Source organism: Megascapheus bottae, chromosome 16 (assembly GCF_031878675.1).
Source record: "Megascapheus bottae isolate mThoBot1 chromosome 16, mThoBot2.hap1, whole genome shotgun sequence".
In the NCBI taxonomy this organism is placed as follows: Eukaryota; Metazoa; Chordata; class Mammalia; order Rodentia; family Geomyidae; genus Megascapheus; species Megascapheus bottae.
The window spans coordinates 31,883,042-31,904,919 of NC_143524.1; the positions used below are offsets into that span (position 1 = coordinate 31,883,042).

A 21,878-nucleotide genomic window follows, 5' to 3' on the forward strand; every position below is an offset into this window, starting at 1 on the left:
ATGGACAAAAATAAAGTTAGGAAGACCGACCTACCTCAGAAAACAAGCCAAGAAAGGTTGTATACACCTGTAATCCTTCTTGGGAGGTAATTGTAGGGTTGGCACTGTCCAAACTGGGCCCTAGGCAAAGGCTGGAGACCTTATCTGACAATGCAAAAAGGAATGAGAGCAGAAGACGGGAACATAGCCTAGTAGAAACAGAGTGCTCGCCTAGCATGCACAAAGCCCTTTGTTACCACATACACAGGAAAAGCCAGTGCCGTTGCTCAAGGGGTAGAGCTCTAGCCTTGAAAAAGCCCACGGACAGTGCTCAGGTCCTGAGTTCAAGGCCCAAGAGTGGCAAAAAATAACAATAATAAATAATTCAGAGAATGCCTTTTTTTTTCTGTCTCTTTTCTCAGTGTCTTTTTGAAGATTTATTAAGTAGTTGTCCAAAGGGGTTTCACTTCCACAGTAATGAGTATATGCATCTTGATCAGTGTTACCCCTTCCATTGTTCTCTCCCATCATTTGATGCTTTTATGATAGTTTACCCAGGATTAAGTACATTTTCAGTTTAGAATGTTCTGTTTGTGGTCTTACCAGTCAGTCCCATTTAAAGTAGAGGAACGTCTATATTGCATCAAAAAATTTATGGAAGTAGTATCGTGGTACATGCCTGTAATCTGAGCACACAGGAGGATCACAGGTTTCATGCCATCCAGGGCTAGACTCTAGAGCCAGTGGCTCACACTTGTAATCCTAGCTACTTACTCCAAGGCTGAGATCTGAGGATGGCTGGCAACTGAAAGCCAGCCCTGGCAGGAAAGTCCACGAGACTCTTCTGCAATTAACACCAGAAAACCGGAAGTGGCACTGTGGCTCCAAGTAGTACTAGCCTTGAGCTCAGAAACAGCATCTAGGCCCAGAGTTCAAGCCTCATGACAAATAACAACAGAAAAGGTATTTTATAACAAAGGAAGCTCAGGAACTTCAAAAAAGCCTTCAAAAGAAGGTTGTTCTTCGGTAATAGTTGTTCCAGTAACGTATTTCAGTGAAGGGATAAATAAATACTCTGTATTTCACTAGTTTATTGTGTTTCAGTATGTATTAACATTTAAAATGAGGGGCCAGGAGTTTGGCCTATGTGGAATGCTTGCCTAGCATGCATGAAGACCCTGGTTCAATTCCTCAATACCACATAAATGGAAAAAAAAAAAAGCCAGAAGTGGTGCTGAGGCTCAAGTGGTAGAGCTCTAGCCTTGAAAAGCCCAAGGACAGTGCACAGGCCCTGAGTTCAAGCCCAGGACTGGAAGAAAAAAAAAAAACACCATTTAAAATGAATAAATTCAATGAAGTACTTCAAAATCAAGTGAGCTAACTCATTTTTAAAACTAAGAAAAGTGACATTAAGATATAAATTATAAGGCTAAGCATGGTGGCTCCTGCCTGTAATCATAGCTATTTAGGAGACTGAGATCTGAGGATCATAGTTCCAAGCTAGCCCGGGCACTAAAAAGTCCACAAAACTTATATCCATTTAATCACCAAAAAAACCGGAGATGGCATAGTGGCTCAAGGGTTAAGGCAGTAGCCTTGAGCTGAAGAGCTCAAGGACAACACCCAGGCCCAGAGTTCAACTGACCAAAGAAAAAAAATTATAAATCACAGGACCCAGAGTTTGATAGTTCTTGCCTACCATGAACAAAGACCTGGGTTCAATTCCTCAGTATCATATACATAGAAAAAGCCAGAAGTGGTGCTGTGGCTCTAGTCTTGAGAAAGCCCAAGGGCAGTGCTCAGGCTCTTGAGTTCAAGCCCTAGGACTAGAAAGAAGATTAGAGGTCCGGGAGTATTGCCTAGTAGTAGAGTGCTTATCTAACATGCACAAAGCCCTGAGTTTGATTCCTTGGTGCCACATACACAGAAAAAGTCACAAGTAATACAGTGGCTCATGCCTGTAATCCTAGCTACTCATGAGGCTGAGATATGAGGATCATGGTTCAAAGTTATCCCTGGTACTAAAGTTTGGGGGAAACTCTTATCTCCAGTTAACCACTAGAAAATGGGAAGTGGCTCTGTGGCTCCAGGGTAGGGTGGTAGTAGAGCTAAAGGACTCGGACAGTGCCTGAGCCCAGAATTCAAGCCCCATGAGCCCCCCAATACCCCCCAAAAAAGATCATCTCTAGCTCATAGTAAAAAGATAAAGTTACTGACCAAAAATATTGTGTTAACAATTATAGGCAAAGCTACAAGAGTCCATTGAATATGAAGACTTGGGAAAAAATAATACCATTAAAACAATTGCACTAAACCTCAAGAAGTCGGATAGGTAAGTTATCAATGATAAGTTGAAGCCAAATAGTTTAATAACAATTCATTACAGGGTATATTCTCCAAATGTAGGTATTCTTTGATTTTTTTTTTAATTAATCATAAAGTACAGCATACTGTTTTCTTAAAAAATTTACTAGATGAAGCCGGGAGTGCAGTGGCTCACGCCTGTAATCCTAGCTACTCAGGAGGCATATATCTTAGGAAATCATTCTAGATCATCCTAGATCATCAAAATAAATTTTGGATTTTTATGGTCCCTTTTTATTGCCCTTAAGGATTTTAACTGTCGTATATTTCTCTGTCTTGAGAAGGAAATATATTATCACTGAAGTATTTGAAAAACAGCTATTGAGCACTTGACTCTGATTTTTTTTTCTGTTCTACCTTCAGATATTATCATGGTCCAACTCCAATCCAATCACTACAGTATGCAACAAGTCAGGACATTATTAATTCATTTCAAAGTATTAGACAAGAAATGGAAGCTTACACACCCAAATTAACTCAGGTATGTGACTCATTCTATTTAAAGATCAGAATTCTTACTGTTCTTCCATTTAAACAAACATCCAGATTGAACTATACCAGTAACATTTTAATTAGGTATAGACACTCTTCTAGGAAATGTTGGCTATACTTGTAATTCTAGCTACTCAGGAGGCTAAGACATGAGGATTAAGGCTTGAAGCCAGCCAAGGCAGACAAATGCAAAAGACTTTTCTTTCTTTCCTTTTTTTTTTTTTTTTTTTTGCCAGTCCTAGGCTTGGGCTCAGGGCTTGAGCACTGTCCTTGGACTTTCTCAAGGCTAGAGCTCTACCACTTGAGCCTCAGCACCACTTCCGGCTTTTTCTGTATGTATGTGGTACCAAAGAATTGAACCCGGGTCTTCGTGCATACTAGGCAAGCACTTTAACCACTAAGCCAAACTCCCAGCCCCCTTTTTTTTTAAACTTGAGCAGAAGAGATGTTTATTTCAAAGAGAAAGATGGAACTGCCCATGGAAACAGACAGGGGGCCTGAAACTTACTGCCAAATAACCAGCAAAAAGCCAGAAGTAGAGCTGTGGCTAAGTGGTAGAATGCCAGCCTTGAGAGAAAAGGCTTAGAGACAGAGCACAGGTCATGAGTTCAATCTCTATAGTCGTACCAGCAGGGCGGGGCAGGGAGGAGTCTGTTAAATAAACTGAAAAAAAAAGATCAAAAAGTGGGAAAAAAGATGGTTGGCATAGTGAAAGAGGATCTGAAAACATTAAAAAAAAATAGTATTGTTTGCTACTATTTTCTTATATACTTGGTTTTATTGGAAAAATCTTATCTAAAAGCATATGCTCAGTCTCATCACTGCAGCTTAACCTACACTGCCTCTTTTATTATTAATTAGTAGATTGAGTGCTGCTTTCTGGCAGTAGGACCTTTTCTTCCTCTACCCCCAACTTAGGTGGCAAAAAGAAAAAAGAATCACATACCCAGACTGGGGGGCATTGGTAGAAAGGAGGGGTTGTGGAAAACGTGATTAATAAAGACTGGATGTGGAGGCAGAAGAGTGGTGAAAGGAGGAGGGTGGATGATCATTGTACATTATAGGCATGCACAGAACTATCATAATGAATCACATTCATTTTTCCAGTTAAGATGTGTTAATGTTAAAAGAACCTTTACAAGCCCACTTTTCCAGTCCTGTCTTCAACCAGTCTTCACTACTCCTTTCCACACGTAGCTAAGAAGTCTGTACTTCCTTATACATTAAGATGTTTTTTTCTTTTTTTTTTTTTGTCTTTCATGTGCCTTGAACTCAGGGGGCCTAAGTGCCATCCTGACCTTTTTTTTTTTTTTTTTTTTCCCCAGTCCTGGGCTTGAGCTCAGAGCCTGAGCACTGTCCTTGGACTTTCTCAAGGCTAGAGCTCTACCACTTGAGCTTCAGCATCACTTCTGGCTTTTTTTTTTTTTTTCATCCTGACCTTTTTCACTCAAAGCTAGAGCTCTACCACAGTGAGTCACACAGCTCCACTAACGGTTTTCTGGTAGTTAATTGGAAATAAGTCTCTCACAGACTTTTTCAGGCAGGCTTCCAACTGCAGTCCTCGGATCTCAGCCTCCTAAAGTAACTAGAGGAACTGTGACTAGAGTTATGGGTGTGCTGGCTAAGATAGCCAGTCTTATGATCACATCATAAATTTTTTGTATTTTTTTCTGGCTTTTTCCATTGAATATTTGTAGATCATACTTAAATGTAGCAGGTTAAAGTCAGAAAGCAAAACTACTAATGGAAGGAAATTATTATATTACTGGAATGTAAGCTTTTCTATCCAGACTGTTTTTGACCTCAAGGAAGTAGGTAACTGTCATTGCTATAGATATGTATTATTACAGGAAAAAAAGTTTTTAACTGAACCTTTTACTATAAAACTCAAATATTAAATGGTAACTGACAAAAGAGGAAGATTTATTTCCTTGTGTCATTTCTTTCAGGTCCTCTCAAGTAATGCTGCTAGCAGTACCATCACAGCACTGTCACCTGGAGGAGCACTTATGCAGGGAGGATCACAGCAAGCCATAAACCGTACGCACACCAGGCAATCTGCTACTTCTGTCCTTTTGTCATTATCTCTGAAGAGTAACCCTTGCTTTCTCTTTGAAGCAATTCTGAAATCGGCTTGGCACCTCATGCATGTTAAACATTCACTCAGCTACTGAGCTGCACTCCTGACACCTTAAGTGGTTGTTTTTAGAGACTTTGTATAGAAAATAACTTTTATCATATGGACCTTTTTTTTTTCCAGAGATGGTGCCAAATGATATTCAGTCTGAATTGAAACATTTGTATGTGGCTGTTGGAGAACTTCTCCGGCATTTTTGGTCCTGCTTTCCTGTTAATACACCATTCCTAGAAGAAAAGGTTAGAACCTTACTAATGGATTATGTTATTTTGAAGTTAGAAAATGTTACTGTGAGCCTAGTGGCTCACACCTATAATCCTAGCTACTCAGGAGGCTGAGATCAGAGGATCACAGTGCAAAGCCAGCCCTGGCACTAAAGACTGTGAAACTCTCTTATCTCCAATTAACCGCCAGAAAAACCAGAAGTGGTGCTATGGCTCAAGGGGTAGGGCAGTTGCCTTAGCTCAGCTCAGGTATAATGCCCAGGCCAAGGAGTAAGACAGTGCCCAGGCCCTGAGTTTGAGCCCTCTGACTGGAGAAGGACGAAAGGAAAGAGAGAAAGGGAAGGGGTAAAGAAACATGAGACCCTATCTGAAAAAGAAAGTTGCAGTCAACAGTAGTAGCATGTGTCTCAAGTTTGAGAATAGTTTAAACTACATAGCAAGTGATGCTTTTTGTTCTTTCTTCCATTGGCTCATGCCTGTAATCATAACTACTGAAAAAGTCAAAAGTAGCACTGTGGTCAAGTACTAGAGTGCTAGCCTCAGGTGAACAAGCTAAGGGACATTACCAGATCTTGAGTTCAATCCCTAGTGGTATTGTAACAAACAAACAAAAAAAATGTAAGTGGCCTGTTTCTCCCTGATACTCAATAATAGCTACAATTAAGCAAAAACAAAATCCCACACATTTCTCACCCATTGATTTGAATTTAAAAAAAAAAAATGTGGTACTCAAAATGTCTGCTTTTGGCTACATTGCTAAAAGAAAAGTCCTTTTATAAAATTGCTGTTAAGGACCAGGATCGTAGCCTAGCAGTAGAGTGCCTGCCTAGGATGTACGAAGGCCTAGCTTCCATTCCCTGGTACCACATACACAGAAAAAGCCAGAAATAACCCTGTGGCTCAAGTGACAAAGCACTACCCTTGAGCAAAAAGTGTCCAAGGACAGTGCCCAAACCCTAAGTTCAAGCCTCAGGACTGTCCCCCCACCCCCCCAAAAAAAAAAACTGCTCCTAAATTCTTTGACATAGAAAGTTATCATTTAGAAATTTACCCTAAAGGGGAAAACAAAATGTGTATAGACATTTAGTTAAAGAGATGTTTGCTGACCACTGAGAAAGTTGAAAAGTAGAAATGACCTATAACCTATAACCACTACTAACCAGTAGTGGAACTGTTTCCTTTTATTATTTTATTTATTTATTTTGCCAGTCCTGTGGTTTGAACGCAGGGGCCGGGCACTGGCCTTGGGCTTTCTCAAGGCTAATGCTCTATCATTTGAGCCACAATACCATTTGCAGCTTTTTCTGTGTATGTGGTACCAAGGAATTGAACCCAGGGCTTCATGCATGCTAGGCAAGCACTATACCACTAGGCCCAGCTCTCTGCCCTGTTTCCTTGTGTAAATTAGTCACTTTTTAATCCTTTCTCAGTTTCGGGTGAATTGGAGATTTTTCAGAGGGCTTGACTCCAGGGTAGGGAGGTAGCCCTGAGCTGTAGAGCTCAGGGACACCGCCCAGAGCCCCACGCCCCCAATTTTTTTTTTTTTTTAGCCTAGTACTTCAATCTTTCTCGTATGCTAGACCCCTTCCTTTCTTGTAATTTCATCAAATTTCTGGGATGTCAGTTGTTTTAGAAAAAAGCAGGGTGATTACAGTATTGGACCTTTGCTTCTAATTGGCCTATAACTGAGTAAGTCATTAATGCTCTGAAGCTTGACAGGTTGTTGCTATTGCTTGGTGAATCAAAAAAGGAAGTGTTTCATAAAGGTAATTTGAGAAAGAAAAAAGGAACTCTTTCAGCAATGTGTCCTGAAGTACAAATACTTGTCACATATTAAGAGTGTATAGATATTTGTCTGGAAATCTTGGATCTCTTCTAACTCTTGTATTATTTAATTTTTCATACTTTTCTAGGGAGACAAAAGAAATAACTAGCCAACCATCAGAAGACAGGTTCCAAGAGCTCACATCAGCCACAGCAGAAGCAATGTGAGTGTGAACAGAATTTTATAGCAAATGGGGGTCCTTTTTAGATCTCATCAGTCATGCTACCAAGGTGTTCTTGTTTGCCATTGAAATTCAAGAATTAGTAACATACTGCACGCAGTGTTCTCTGTTATATTGCTTTGTTGACATACTTGTTACTTAAGAGTTTAAAAAGTGGGCCGGGAGTTTGGCCTAGTGGTTAAAGTGCTTGCCTAGCATGCATGAAGACCCGGGTTCGATTCCTCGGTACCACATACAGAGAAAAAAGCCGGAAGTGGTGCTGAGGCTCAAGTGGTAGAGCTCTAGCCTTGAGAAAGTCCAAGGACAGTGCTCAGGCCCTGAGCTCAAGCCCAGGACTGGCAGAAAAAAAAACAAAACAAACAAACAAAAAAAAAAAAGAGTTTAAAAAGTTACATATCAGATGAACTTGTTTTTTTGTTGTTGTTTTTGTCAGTGATGGGGCTTAAACTTTGGGCCTGGGCACTATCCCTGAGCTCTTCTGTTCAAGGCTACCGCCTTACCCCTTGAGGAACCACAGTGCCACTTTGGTTTTCTAGTGGTTAGTTAGAAATCGGAATTTCATTGTCTTTAGTGCCTGGGGGTGCTTTGAACCTTGATCCTCAGATCTCAGCCTCTGAGTTTCTAGGATTACAGGTGTGAGCCACTGCACCTAGCTTAAAGGAACTTGTTTTTATCAGTAAAATTCCTCTAACATGTAATAATACATTTTTTAAAAGTATATGAAATCTAAATTTCATGCTTACTTATTTCACATAGGACCAAGCTATTGGACCCTCTTGTTTTATTTGAACCGAAGTCTCTGAGAATGGTTTTACAAGAGTGGCTTTTACACTTAGAAAAAACATTTGCTGTGAAAGACTTTGCAGGCATTTCATATACTGGCAGTTTACTTGTGGAATCGAACCAGGATGTACTACTGCTTTGTGAGTCACAAAAGGGAAGAGTAGATGAAGATAATGAAGAAGAAAAAAGGGCCTGCTTAAGTGTTGAAGAAACTGTTTGTCAAGTAGAATGTGAGTCTGTAAGTAGTCTCAGGGAGCCGCTGGATGACATTTTTCGAGTATGTGCTCCATGTGACATCCCAAACAGCCTCCAAAAGGATCTCGCTGAATTGACGACGTTGTGTTTGGAACTGAACGTACTGAGTTCTACCGCGAAAAGCCCAGATGAACGTGCGGGCCATGCATTGCAGCAGTGCTCTCCTGAAGTTTTGGCTTGCCAATTCCTAAAGACATATTTTTTCCTCCTGGACTTGAAAAGGGCAAAGGAGAGTATCAAACTTAGTTACCCTAATAGCCCTTATGTTTGGAATACTTTTATTGAAGGTTTGAAAGGTAATGATCAGTTTGTCTTATCAAAGGTGGATATTAAAGTAGAGAGAAGTAACATTTTGGAGCTTCAGGGTTTTTTTAAAAAAGGAAAATTGCCCCTGGTCAGCTCCCTACTCTGTTTTCTACTCATTTAAATTTAGTGTTTCTTCAAACCTTGGTTTAACTTGCTACTACTCTAGTATAAGGAATTCGTTTCATTTTTCTTACACATTCAGAAAATGATACAGCAGTACTGGAGCACTTGAGGTTAAAGTAAGAAATATGAAAATGAACCTATGAAAGCAAGAAAATCTCCTTATGTAATTTACTAACAGAAAATATATACCATTTATTGAATATGCTACATGCCATATAACATTTCAGATATCATTGCATCCTTATAAAACTCAGAGCACACAAGGCTCTTCGATTTTGTAGATGAGGAAACTGATCATTAGTTGCATAGGCTAAATTGCTTTCATAAATGTCTCATAGTATAGTAACTCAGATATAGTAGGCATGTTTTTCTTGTTCATTATAATAGTTCAGGATGGTGTTCTAAGTCAATGAGCAACTCTCCTCCATGTGGTAGCATTTCAAGCTCTTTCTGTTATTTAAGCTTCATACTTGTTTACAGTTTGTGATTAAGGGTGTCCTGTTGTGTTCAAGGGAATGCACCAGAACATGCTCTTTGATCTAGCTGGCCTAGTCTTTCCCTCTCCCTCTTTCTCTACCCACATTCTTTTTTCTTTTGGTCAGTCATGGGGCTTGAACTCTGGGCCTGGGCACTGTCCCTGAGCTCTTCAGCTCAAGGCTAGCACTCTACCACTTGAGCCATACTGCCGCTTCTGGTTTTCTGGCAGTTAATTGGATATAAGAGTCTAAGGGAGAGCCAGGAGTTTGGCATAGTGGTAGAGTGCTTGCAAGCATGCATGAAGACCCAGGTTAGATTCCTCGGTACCACATACATAGAAAAAAGCCAGAAGTGGTGCTGAGGCTAAAGTGGTAGAGTGCTAGCCTAGAGAAGTCCAAGGACAGTGCTCAGGCCCTGAGCCCAAGCCCAGCACTGGCCAAAAAAAAAAAAAAAAAAAAAAAGGAAAACAGAAAACAGGAAGTGGGGCTTGGCTCAAGGGTAGGGCGGTAGCCTTGAGCTGAAGAGCTCAGGGACAGCGCCCAGGCCTAGTTTAAGCCCCATGACCCACAAAAAACCAAACAACCCCCCCCCCCCCAAAAAAAAGTCACAGGGACTTTCCTGCCTGGCCTATCTTTGAACTGTGATCCTCAGATCTCAACCTCCTGATTAGCTAGGATTACAAGCATGAGCCACTGGTACCCAGCTTCTGCCCACATTCTTTGGGTGAGAATTCTTTCCCATAGTGCTACGTAATGTGCCAAGGAAACTGGAAAATGAAACCTGTTCATGTGTCCAGTAGGAAGAGATTAGGATTACAAGTTAGAGGACAGCCTAGACTATATATCTTAAAACAACAAAGAAATGACCAATAAAAAACAAATGCTTAGCAAACAGAGGACCTATATACCACAATAAGTACATGAGTAATGGACACTGAATGAGTATGTTCATATCTTGAATATTTGCACAGAAAAGTGAAGGCAAAGGCTGTGGTTTATCTTTCAGAAATGGCGAGTTCTAATTCTACATATATGGAGATGGGAGAAGGAGACCTACCAACAATATTAAAGTTGTTAGAAGCCTCCGTTCCTTTTGATAGTCCTCTGTTGATTGCTTATGCTACCTGGTATGTTTTTCTAAATGTTCTTCATAACAATGAAATCACAAGCATTTTCTTGTGTCTTAGCCTTCACAGTTTTACTAATTTGCAAATTGGACAGCTTCATGCTGTTATATTTTCATTTCTAGTGAGTACTTAATGTAGCCCTGGTTATGTGATTTTACTGAAGTTGATCATCAATGTGTTCTGTTTTCAAATGCAGCTTGTATGAGAAGTTTGGAGAATCTTCCTTGAGATCCTTAGTCAGGTTCTATCCATCCATTTTGTCTTCAGATATCATGAAGCTTTGTCATCAGCATCCTGTTCAGTTTTGGGCCTATTTAGACAGTTTGGTGAAATCAAGACCTGAAGATCAGAGGTGAGAAAGAGTACATTTGCTCTTTTCCTTTCGATAGGACACTGTTCTCTTTACTTAGCAGCTATCCCATTTTTCTCATTAACTACCACAGAGTTGAGTCATCTACTGTAGATTTGGGGAATAGGAATCTTCTGCCATTCTTCCATATTTCACAACACATACCACAAAGTATTATAGTTTTAGCCACCGTATTGGCTCACATCTATAATCCTAGCTACTTAGGAGGCTGAGATCTGATGATCGAGGTTCAAAGCCAGCCTGGTCACTAAAGTCTGTGAGACTCTCTTATCTCCAGTTAACCACCAGAAAAAAAGCTGGAAGTGGTGCTGTTGTTCAAGGGGTTGAGCAGTATCCTTGAGCTGAAGAGCTCAGGGACTGTGTCTAGGCCCAGAGTTCAAGTCCCATGACCAACAACAACAACAAAAAAATCATACTTCTTTATATCCCCCTACCCCCTTTCCAATTCCAAGATCATCAGTGTAAAATAAAATCCTTGATTCAGTGGTGAGGTTAAAAAAGAGAAGCTTCTGGGCTGGAAGTTTGGCCTAGTGGTAGAGTGTTTGTCTAGCCCACATGTAGACCCAGGTTTGAGTCCTTGGTAACATACACAGAAAAAGCCGGCAGTGATGCTGTGGCTCAAGGGGTAGAGTGCTAGCCTTGAGAAAGCCCAAGGACAACACTCAGGCCCTGAATTCAAGCCCCAGGACTGATAAAAAAACAAACAAATAGAAATAGCTTCTTGTTGTTTATGCAGTGAGGGGATCTGCTGCCGCCTCTCCATTGACATACCCTAGCTTTTTGTGGGTTGACTCCAGTTCCATTGCTTTGCTTATGTCTTCAGATTGTTTTCCAGTCATCTCTGTAGCTATAAACTCTCATTTGCTTATTAGACTGACAACTTCCTTCCTTCTTTTTTTCATTTGGTCATTGCATTCTTGCCATGCTATCATTTATCCATTATTTTTGCTTTTTAGCCCTTGGACCTTTTCCTTATTATCTTAAGGCTCAGCTATTCATTTAGAAGACTTACATTTCCACCAGCATTTCAAGACATTTTGTAATAGAAGAGTTTTCAAGTTATTTCATCTGTTGTATTCCCATTGATTCCTTCATATTTTCTTCATGCCCCCTTACTGTTTCTTCTCATAAAACTTGGTGAATTTTTTCCTCCCCAACCTTCTCTCAGGTCATCTTTTCTTGAGTCTCTTCTACAACCGGAATCTTTAAGATTGGATTGGTTGCTTTTGGCGGTGTCCCATGATGCTCCACCCAGCACAAGCACTATGGATAATGAAGGACATCCCAGGTACGGAAGGATTGTCAATACATTTCTAGATATGACCTCATAAAGATTCTGAACTTGTTTGTTAAATGTGACATCTGAAATATGATGCAGAAATCAGTGTTAATACAATCTTTCAATAAGAAAAATATTCTTCATATGTAATTTGCAGAAATTAAACACTGATAATTATATCAAATATATTCCTTAGTTTTCCTCCAGGGAAGATTTTATTATAGTCCTTAAAAATTCTATCTTATTTGTACATATAAGTGATAGGATTATAGGCTTTTTTTCCCCCTTTCCTTTTGGATTCTAGGATTGCACCTGGGCCTCCTGCATGCTAAGTAAGCACTCAGATACCAAGCCACAGTCCTATCCCTGAATTTGTTTTTTTGTTTGTTTAGTTTTTTTTTAAATAAACACATTACAGGAAAAGTTACTGTTTTTAATTTTTCAAAAGCCAAGAATAAATGTTGGAAAAATAGAATAATAGATGAAATTAAACTGTAGTCTTGGCAGTCAGATGACTAATAAACTCTCTGGTTTACTGATACTTTTTTCTTTCACAGGCCTCATTCACACTTACTTTCCTGGGGTTATAGCCAACTGATTCTTCATCTAGTGAAACTTCCTGCAGATTTTACAACCAAAGAGAAGATGACTGACATCTGCAAGTCTTGTGGGTAAGTGAGGATTTCTACAGATGCTGAAGTTAATATCAGAATCATTTCAGTGGATAATGTTTTGGTAAAAGGCCTGAAATTATTTCCTTCATTACTTAAGAATTCCATTCGCATTCTCTTCTTGAATACTTATTTATTAAACATGATATAAAAATCAATGTTAATAAAATCTATATTAAAAAAAAGAAAATTGTTCACTAGGTATGAAAAGAAAAAGGGAAAGCCAAAAGAAAAAAAAACAGTCAAAAGGAGAAAAAGAATTGTACAAAACTGGGACAAACTTAATTCTGGTTAGTTATATTTGTAATTAAAATTATAGGTAATTTTATGCCTTTCAGACATTTTTCTCATTTTTTATACTATTTTTTAAATATATAAATATTATTAAATAAAAAATACCGAATTAATGTTTTCTGTGTAAAATAATGGTAAAATACTGAACCAAATCTGGCCCCTATTCCCAAAGTCCACAGGGCTATCATTCAGGCTAACTTTAATAGTGTGGTGAACACATTTTTCCCTAGCTGTTTCACCTGTAAACATTTCTTCAAGAGAAAGAAAATGTATGCCTTGCACATGAAAGTTCAAGATAGCTTTATGTGTAACAGCTCATGCTGAAATGAACCAAAATATGTAACATCTAATTAGGTAAAATGTGGAGTTCATTCTTACATTTTAAAAATCAATAAAATGAAGAAATAGACTCTCAAAAACATCATGCCTCTGCTGAGATAATAAAGCCAGGGGCCTTGCATATCTTCTGTCATTTGTTGAAATTCTTCAATAGAGAACAGAAATATGAATAGGGGTTGTCTGGGCTTGGAGCTTGAATAGGGAAGGGACATTGAAGAAGCTTTCTGGTGTGATTAAAATGTTTTCTATCTAATTGAATGAACAACATTTGGAATAGGACATGCACAGGTGTATGTATTTGTGAGAGCTCATCACATGTAACATGTATTATTTGAACATTCTAAACAAATGTAAATAAATTCCACCTTAGTAAAAAAAGGAAGAATTCCATATGCTAAAGGAAAAAGGACTGTTTGACAATAGATGTCTTTGCCTTTTATTTTTGTACATGTATTAGAGACAGCATCTGGCTAGTTCTTCATTCCCTCTGCTCAGTTGCTAGCCCCATTTCTCAAGCATGTAGAAGTATTTCATTAAGCACTAGCACTGGATTATGTAGTATCAGTTACAATAAAAGATTTCTAAGAAGGGAGAGATGGAAATCTCCTCAGTAAGGAGTCAGGGGGAAGGTGAGATTAAGGGGGCAAGCCCTTTGAGGCCTGATGAGTAAAGCAGCTCTGCAAAGAAGGATTGTGGGTCCAGTGAGAGGAACAGTAATCAAGTTGTTGTTTTTGCTTGGTGATGTCTTATGATGTCACCTAGCTTCTGATTTTTCAGGGACCTTTGTCTTTCTTTTTCCTCATTTTTGTTTAATTCATACAGTGACAAGCACTTGATATATGTTGTTATTGGATAAGGAAGGGTAGGACTAGGAAGTGGTGGATGGATGGATGATAAGTCATGAGGGACTTTGAAAGCTGCTTAGAAGAATTTAGTTGTCAGGCCGGCAGTTTAGCCTGGTAGTAGAGTGCTTGCCTAGCGGGCACAAGGACCCACGTTCAATTCCTCAGTATCACGTATGTAGAAAAAAGCCAGAAATGGTGCTGTGGCTCAAGTGGCAGAGTTCTTCTATCCTTGAGAAAGCCCAAGGACAGTGCCGAGGCCCTGAGTTCAAGGCCCAAGACTGGCAAAAAAAAAAAAAAAGAATTTAAGAATTTAGTTGTCAGGACAGACCCATTTGGACTTTTTGGTACAAAGATTTCTTTTTTTTTTTTTTCAGTCCTGGGCTTGGGCTCAGGGCTTGAGCACTGTCCTTGGACTTTCTCAAGGCTAGAGCTCTACCACTTGAGCCTCAGCACCATTTCCAGCTTTTTGCTATGTATGTGGGGTACTGAGGAATTGAACCCGGGTCTTTGTGCATGCTAGGCAAGCACTCTACCACTAGGCCAAACTCCCAGCCCCGAGGTACAAAGATTCTTAATGGAACTAGAACTTCCTGGTGATCATTTCTGGGATCATACATGAAGAAGACTGGAAGGAAAGCCTCTAGGAAGCTGTTGTGTTAATTCAAGATGGATGGTTAGTAGGGTAGAAAAGCACATCCAAGGGACATTTTGAAGGAAAATGAGTGAAACTTGTTAATACAGCAAATGAAGGCATGAGCCACTGCACCCAGCTTGAGTATACTATTTTTTTATTGAAGCTTAAAGTTGTAGAATGCCAGCTTTGTGCTGAAGAGCTCAGGGACAGTGCCCAGGCCTCGAATTCAAGACCCATGACCAACCAAAAAAAAAAGCAAACCTGACTTTGAAATTGTATTTACTTTTTTTTTTTTTTTTTTGCTAGTCTTGGGCCTTGAACTCAGTCTTGGGCACTGCCCTTGGGCTCTTGGGCTTTCTCAAGGCTAGAGCTCTACCACTTGAGCCACCATTTGTCGCTTTTTTCTACGTATGTGGTACCAAGGAATCGAACCTGGGTCTTTGTGCATGCTAGGCAAGCACTCTACCACTAGGCTAAACTCCTGGTCCTATATTTACTTTTTTGTATTGTACTGTATTTTTATTGTATTTTTGTATTTTATTTTCTCTGGGCTAGAGTGCTCTCCCTGAGCTCTTCAGCTCAAGGCTATCACCCTATCCCTTGAGCCACAGTACCACTTCCTGGTTTTTGGTGGTTAATTGGAGATAAAGTCTCATGGACTTTAATACTTTAGTGCCTGGCTGGCTTTGAACCTTGATCCTCAGATCTCTGCCTCCTGAGTAGCTAGGATTATAGACGTGAGCAACTTGAGTAGCTAGGATTACAGACGTGAGCCACCGCGTGAGACAGTGTGCTTCTGGGTAAATTCACTGCCTCTTATTAACTTCTTCAATTTGATCTCTTCAAAGTTTCTGGCCTGGATATCTTACGCTCTGTTTGGAGCTGGAAAGGCGAAGAGAAGCCTTCACCAACATTGTGTATCTGAATGATATGAGCCTGATGGAAGGGGACAATGGTGTGTAAATCTCGGTTATTATTCATTAGAGTATTTTACAAGTCTCTATGCTTTTGAGTAAAGAAATTTGGTGAACATTTCAAGAATCATATATATTATTCTAGTTGTCTAATTTGTACATTTTAAACCTTTAATATATTACAAGTTTTCTTCTATTTAATGAATACTTAATATATTTTGAGTAATATAAAATATACTGTATGTTTTCCATATGCTTTTTATTTTTTTGTTATTTTGTTGTACTTGAGTTTGATCCCAGAACCTCACAGTATTCTATCACTTAAGCAAAAGACTTGTTTTGGGCTAGCGTATCCTACCGCTTGAGCCATACCTCCACTTCTGGAGGCTCCAGTCCTAAGCCTTGAACTCAGGGCCTGAGCATTGTCCTTGGACTTTCTCAAGGCTAAGAGCTCGACCACTTGAGCTGCAGCACCATTTCTGGCTTTTCTTTTTCTTTTTTTCTATGTATGTAGTACCAAGGAATTGAACCTGAGTCTCCATACATGCTAGGCAAGCACTCTACCACTAGGCCAAACTCCGGCCCCACTTTTGGCTTTATAATTGGGGATTAAAGTGGTTAATTGGGGCCAGAAGTGTAGCCTAGTGGTAGAATGCTTGCCTAGCATGCACAAAGCCCTGGGCTCAATTCCTCAGTATCACATAAACAGAAAATACCGGAAGTGGTGCTGTGGCTCAAGTGGTATAGTGCTAGCCTTGAGCAAATGAAGTTCAGGGACACTAGAATTGCAGGCATGAGCCACTGGCACCAGCTCAGGTTCGTTGTTGTTTTGCCAGTCCTGGGGCTTGGGCTTGAACTCAGTGCCTGGGCACTGTCTCTAGGCTTTCTCAAGGCTAGAGCTCTACCACCTGAGCCACAGTACCATTTCCGGCTTTTTTCTATGTATGTGGTACTGAGGAATTGAACCTGGGTCTTTGTGTATATGTGGCAAGCACTCTACCACTAGGCCAACTCCCAAGCCCCTGAGCTCAGGTTCTTTAAAGTTTGCCTTGACTGGGTGATCCTCCTATCTCCCTGGGATTCAAAGTGTGTACTACCATGTCTTGTTGGCCCTCATGCATGTCTTCATTTGCTGTCTTACAAGAAATAATAAACTCCTAGGGTAGTTGCTATTATTTTCACGTTCTAGATGTTATGATTGAGGCCCATAGAGGACAACTAGTAAGTGTTGTGCCTGCTGTTCAGACCCAGGCCTTTCTTTTCTTTTCTTTTCCTTTTATTTTTTGGCCAGTCCTGGGGCTTGAGCTCAGGGGCTGGGCACTGTCCTTGGACTTTCTCAAGGCTGGAGCTCTACCACTTGAGCCACAGCACCACTTCTGGCCTTTTCTATGTATGTTATGTATGTGGTACTGAGGAATTGAACCCAGGGCTTCATGCATGCTAGGCAAGCACTCTACCACTAGGCCAAACTCCCAGCCCCTCTTCACGTAATTTCTTTCCTGTGTTACAAATGCAGGTCCCCTCCCCTCCATTCCTCATTCCCTATTACAAGCCTGTATCTTCCATAGGCCACATGTGTGTCTTCCAAGCTTGTCTCATCTTTCAGCTTAAATGTCACTCATAGAGTTTTTCTCAGATTCTTTCTAATGGTTCCTTGTTCTTTTCCTTCATAGTACTTAACACTGAGAAGGGTATGTATTTATATGTTTAAGTTCTGTCTTTACTGGAGTAGTCTCAATGCCAAGATTAGGGATTGTGTCCATTTTGTTCCTTATTGCCTATCCAGGCATTTTCAAGCAAATTTTGAACAGTTTATTAAAAAAATGTTCAGAAATATTTCTCCAGTTTTAATGTAAATATGCCATTGTGTTCTTTAGTGCATTTATGTTGTGGTATTAGACGTTTTTACAGTTTTGACCATGTTCTAAATGCAGGCAGTATGGTGGGAGTGAGCAGAGCCAACATTTTTTGTATGTGTTTATAGGTTGGATCCCAGAAACTATAGAGGAATGGAAACTTCTCCTACATCTCATACAGAACAGGAGCACAGGACCGATTCCACGGGAGTCACTAAACGGGACCTTCTGTGATGGGCCTGCCCCCATCAACGTGGAGAATGTGGCACTTCTGTTAGCTAAGGCCATGGGTCCAGATCGGGCCTGGGCACTACTACAGGAATGTGGTCTGGCCCTTGAGTTGTCTGAGAAGTTTACCAGAACCTGTGATATCCTGAGGATTGCTGAGAAAAGGCAGCGGTAAGGCTATTCTGTCATGCCCCTCCCATGGTGCTTGGAGAATATAGAAGCCTAATAGGTTAGTGTCCTGCTTCCTGTCCAGTTGTGCACCTGAGCTGTGATCTTGTTTAGACTTCCTGTTGTTGTATGTATGTACAAGTATGTACCACTATGTCCAATTTCCCTTCCATGGAGATGGAATCTTTTTTTATGTGTGTGCCAGTCCTGGGCTTGAACTCAGTGCCTGAATACTGTCCTTGAGCTTTCTCAAGGTTAGAGCTCTGCCACTTGAGCCATAGCACCACTTCTGGCTTTTTTCAGTGTATGCGGTACCAAGGAATTGAATGAACCTAGGTCTTGGTTCATGCTAGGCAAGCACTCTACCACCAGGCAAAAGTCCTGGCCCCAACCTTCTGAATCTTCTAGGTGTAGCTTTAAGACCTTTTTTTTTTTTTTTGTGTGTGTGTGTGTGTGTGTGTGTGTGATGAATAATTACAGATAAATTTCTGTTTTTTTTCTTTGTGATTCCAGAGCCTTGATCCAAAGCATGCTTGAAAAGTGTGATCGGTTTCTCTGGTCTCAGCAGCTGTAGCGAAGATTTGGCAGATTGTGATCATGTTTTGGAAAAACAAACAAAAAAAAATGGAATCATGCTCCTGAACCGTCTGAGTGCACGTGTTACTGAAGGAAAGACATCACCCCTAAACCCTGCCAAATTGTTGGGGCTACACTTGTTAGTGTCTGTACCTTGACATTTGTGGCTCTGTGACCTAAGTGTTTCTCAACCAAAGTCTATAACTGCATAGTATTTATTCTAATATATGAGCATATTTGCTTATTGTTAGTGATTTGGGAGAATTACTTTCTATTATGATCCTGTTTAGGGACCAGAAGCTCTTTGTTAAATGAAGAGTATGTTAACTGGAGTTGTATTGTTTTATGTCTTGTCTAAGGCAGTCTAGAAAATACTCAAACAGGTAGGCCTGGAATAATAGAGTTGTCACATCTAACAAAATACTGGAGATTCAAATTAGGTATGTAAATCTTCCCTGGGGGCCGGGAGTTTGGCCTAGTGGTTAAAGTGCTTGCCTAGCATGCATGAAGACCTGGGTTCGATTCCTCGGTACCACATATAGAAAAAAAGCCGGAAGTGGTGCTGAGGCTCAAGTGGTAGAGCTCTAGCTTTGAGAAAGTCCAAGGACAGTGCTCAGGCCCTGAGCTCAAGCCCAGGACTGGCAAAAAAAAAAAAAATTCCTGGAAGTGGCTCTGTGGCTCTGCTGGTAGAGTGCTAGCCTTGAGCTGAAGAACTCTGGGCAGTGTCCAGGCCCAGAGTTCATAACCGACCAAAAAATAAGTAACAATATAAAATTGCCCGTAGCTACGTTGAGCTAATTTATTTTTTCCCAGTATTTATTTGACATTTTCTAATTTGAACCCAACTGATTTATTATTGGAAATGTGTTTTCTTAACCTTTCCTAAACAGAGTAGCTAAAGAGAATCATGCACTTTGTGTGTGTGTGTGTGTGTGTGTGTGTGTGTGTGTGTGTGTGTGTGTGTGTGTGCGCGCGCGCGCGTGCGCGTGCGTGCATGTCAGTACTGGGGCTTGAACTCAGGGCCTCGAGCACTTGCTCAGCTTTTTTGCTCACAGCTGGTGCTCTATCACTTGAGCCATGCCTTCTCTTCCAGTGCTTTGCTGGTTATTTAAAAATGGAGTCTTATAGACTTTTGTGTCGGGACTGGCTGTCTTGAACTGTAATTCTCAGATCTCAGCTTCCTAACTAGCTAGGATTGTAGGCATGAGCCACTGGTGCCTGATTAATCAGACCCTTTTAAAAATATTTTTAAAAAGCCATGCTAGAAGAAAGGTGAATACTAATAAAAACTGTAACGTTAAAGTGCTTGTGTTATTTACGTTTTGTACCTAAATTGTCATTTGTCAGAGTCCTACTCATTTACATAGGTATGTTAATAAATGTAAAAGCTGATGAACAGTTCACTGTCATGAGCTTTATTTCTGAGCAACTTCCAGTAGTAGGTAAACTCTGGAATAAAGTGTTGAATGCATTAAATGAGCTAACTCTTTCCATTTATAACATAGACATAAGTTACTGTCATACATGACTCCTGGATATTAACTGACTAGACATATTGATGAGGTTGTCAGGGAGAGGAGCCTGCACTGTTAATTAGAAATTTGGGAGGTGTGGAAAATCTTCCCACTAGCATTGCCTGGGCTGTGACTATACTTGTTATGTTGAATGTGCGTTTGTAGTGAGGTACAGGCCTTCCCTCAGCCTTATTCAGACATAGCGGCTAAGAATTAGAAATACTATGTAATGATTTCCCTATAGTTCTTCGTGGGGCATGTGGCAGCAGATGGTACACACAGAAAGAGATAGCAGACACAAACCATATCACCTGACTTCATCTACCAAGGTAAATAGAAAAAAAATGTCTTCCAATATAAACTTGAGCTGGGGTACATGACATGGTCGTTTTCCGTCTATCTCTCTATGTAAGATGACCCACTTCCACCTCTGAAAGTGTCTTTTAGCCTGTACTTTCACTGTTTTTCATCTTATCTCAAATCTCTCTCTGGACGAAAGCATCACAGTCCCACTGTGATCGCAGCTGGAGTTCCTACAAATATTCATGGACATTTCAGTCCCCCTTTTACATGATTTGTGAGGTGTGCCGTTTTATAGCAATTTCAAGCCTTTAATTGTATCTTTCCAGAGCAAACAGTTCAACTTCACCTGAGATTGGGGATTGTAACTGATTTTATCCCTAACCCTGTCCAGTCTGCCACAATGGGCCACACAGCCCGAGACAGTGACTTGAACTGAAAAAGGGCAATATGTCTGCAATAATAGCCACAGAGTATGACTCACCTCTCATTCCTACTCAAGAACCTGTGGCTTTGATGAAGATTCTAGAGCATGTGACAGATCACTAAATACATGTGAGAAATGTGAACCAAAAGGAAAGGAGGATATTTTCAACAACTCCAGCACAGTGTCAGTTCAGACACAGCCTTTGGGAAGCATGGGTTTGTCATTTTATTATGTGCAGGATGATGTTTCTTCAGAAATCTTGTATACTCCAGACTTGAGGGCAGGATTGCTTCAGGACAAAGACATGTGCTTTTGTATTTTTTCACCAGGGGGCAGCACAGCAACACAGGGTGAACCTGTACTATGTTTACAAGATCTATGAAAGAAATTATGTGCCCCCCCTACCCTGTCTCTCTCCCTCTCTCCCTCTCTTCCTCCCCTCCTTGAGTGTAACAAGAAGTGAAGACTATTTTCAATGTTATAAGTGAAAAGACTCCCCACCATCACAAGGTGCATGGAAAAGGTGACTTAGAGGTTGGAAGGGCGGGAGCTGAAGGTGCCAGGAGGACCTCAATCAGATCACCGCTCTGGCGGGGCCATCTCCAAGCATACCAGGGGTCAGAGCAGTGCTGCTGACACCCAAAGGCAGAGAACAGTTGCCACCAGCACAGAGAAAAACCACTACCATGCATGGCTTTTGCTTCAAACCCATGGTGTCACCTCATGCTGAATGCTGAAATCTCCAGAGTCCTTGAACTCACATTGTATAAATAACTCTTAAAAGTAGAGAAATCTGAGAAGTTGGCAACTCTCAACAAGGGGATAAAAATGACTTCTGGAATTCTACTCTATTTTACAGGGATTTCAGTGAAGCTGTCACTCATCTGCTGGTAGCTTCTTTTGAACGTTTTCCAAAACTACAAAATATTCTTTTTTTAAAAAAAATTCAAGCCATCCATTAACTTACTGAAAGTGATCAAAGTAGGAAAATCAGAAATATGCTTCTTTATTTAAAAAAAAATAGCTGGGACCAGGAGCATTAACCTAGTGGTAGAGTGCTCATTGATATCCTTGAAGCCTTGGGTTCAATTCCTCAGTACCACATAGACAGAAAAAGCAGGAAGTGGTGCTGTGGCTCAAATAATAGAGTACGATCCTTGAGAACACCCAAGCACAGTGCTCAGGTCTTGG

General features: G+C 40.4%; 1 protein-coding gene across 1 annotated transcript; it reads left to right on the plus strand.

Annotated features, from left to right (window-relative positions):
• LOC150053106 (BLOC-2 complex member HPS5-like) lies at positions 1 to 19,409 on the plus strand. The gene is made up of 14 exons (XM_090349257.1): positions 1 to 69; positions 2,223 to 2,311; positions 2,707 to 2,824; positions 4,785 to 4,875; positions 5,096 to 5,246; positions 7,110 to 7,184; positions 7,959 to 8,536; positions 10,152 to 10,272; positions 10,469 to 10,624; positions 11,811 to 11,930; positions 12,479 to 12,592; positions 15,553 to 15,659; positions 17,603 to 17,873; positions 18,384 to 19,409. Exons 1-14 carry the CDS (start codon positions 1 to 3, stop codon positions 18,442 to 18,444), a joined length of 2,121 nt encoding a protein of 706 aa, XP_090205383.1. The 3' UTR covers positions 18,445 to 19,409.
• The last annotated feature ends 2,469 nt before the right edge of the window (positions 19,410 to 21,878 follow it).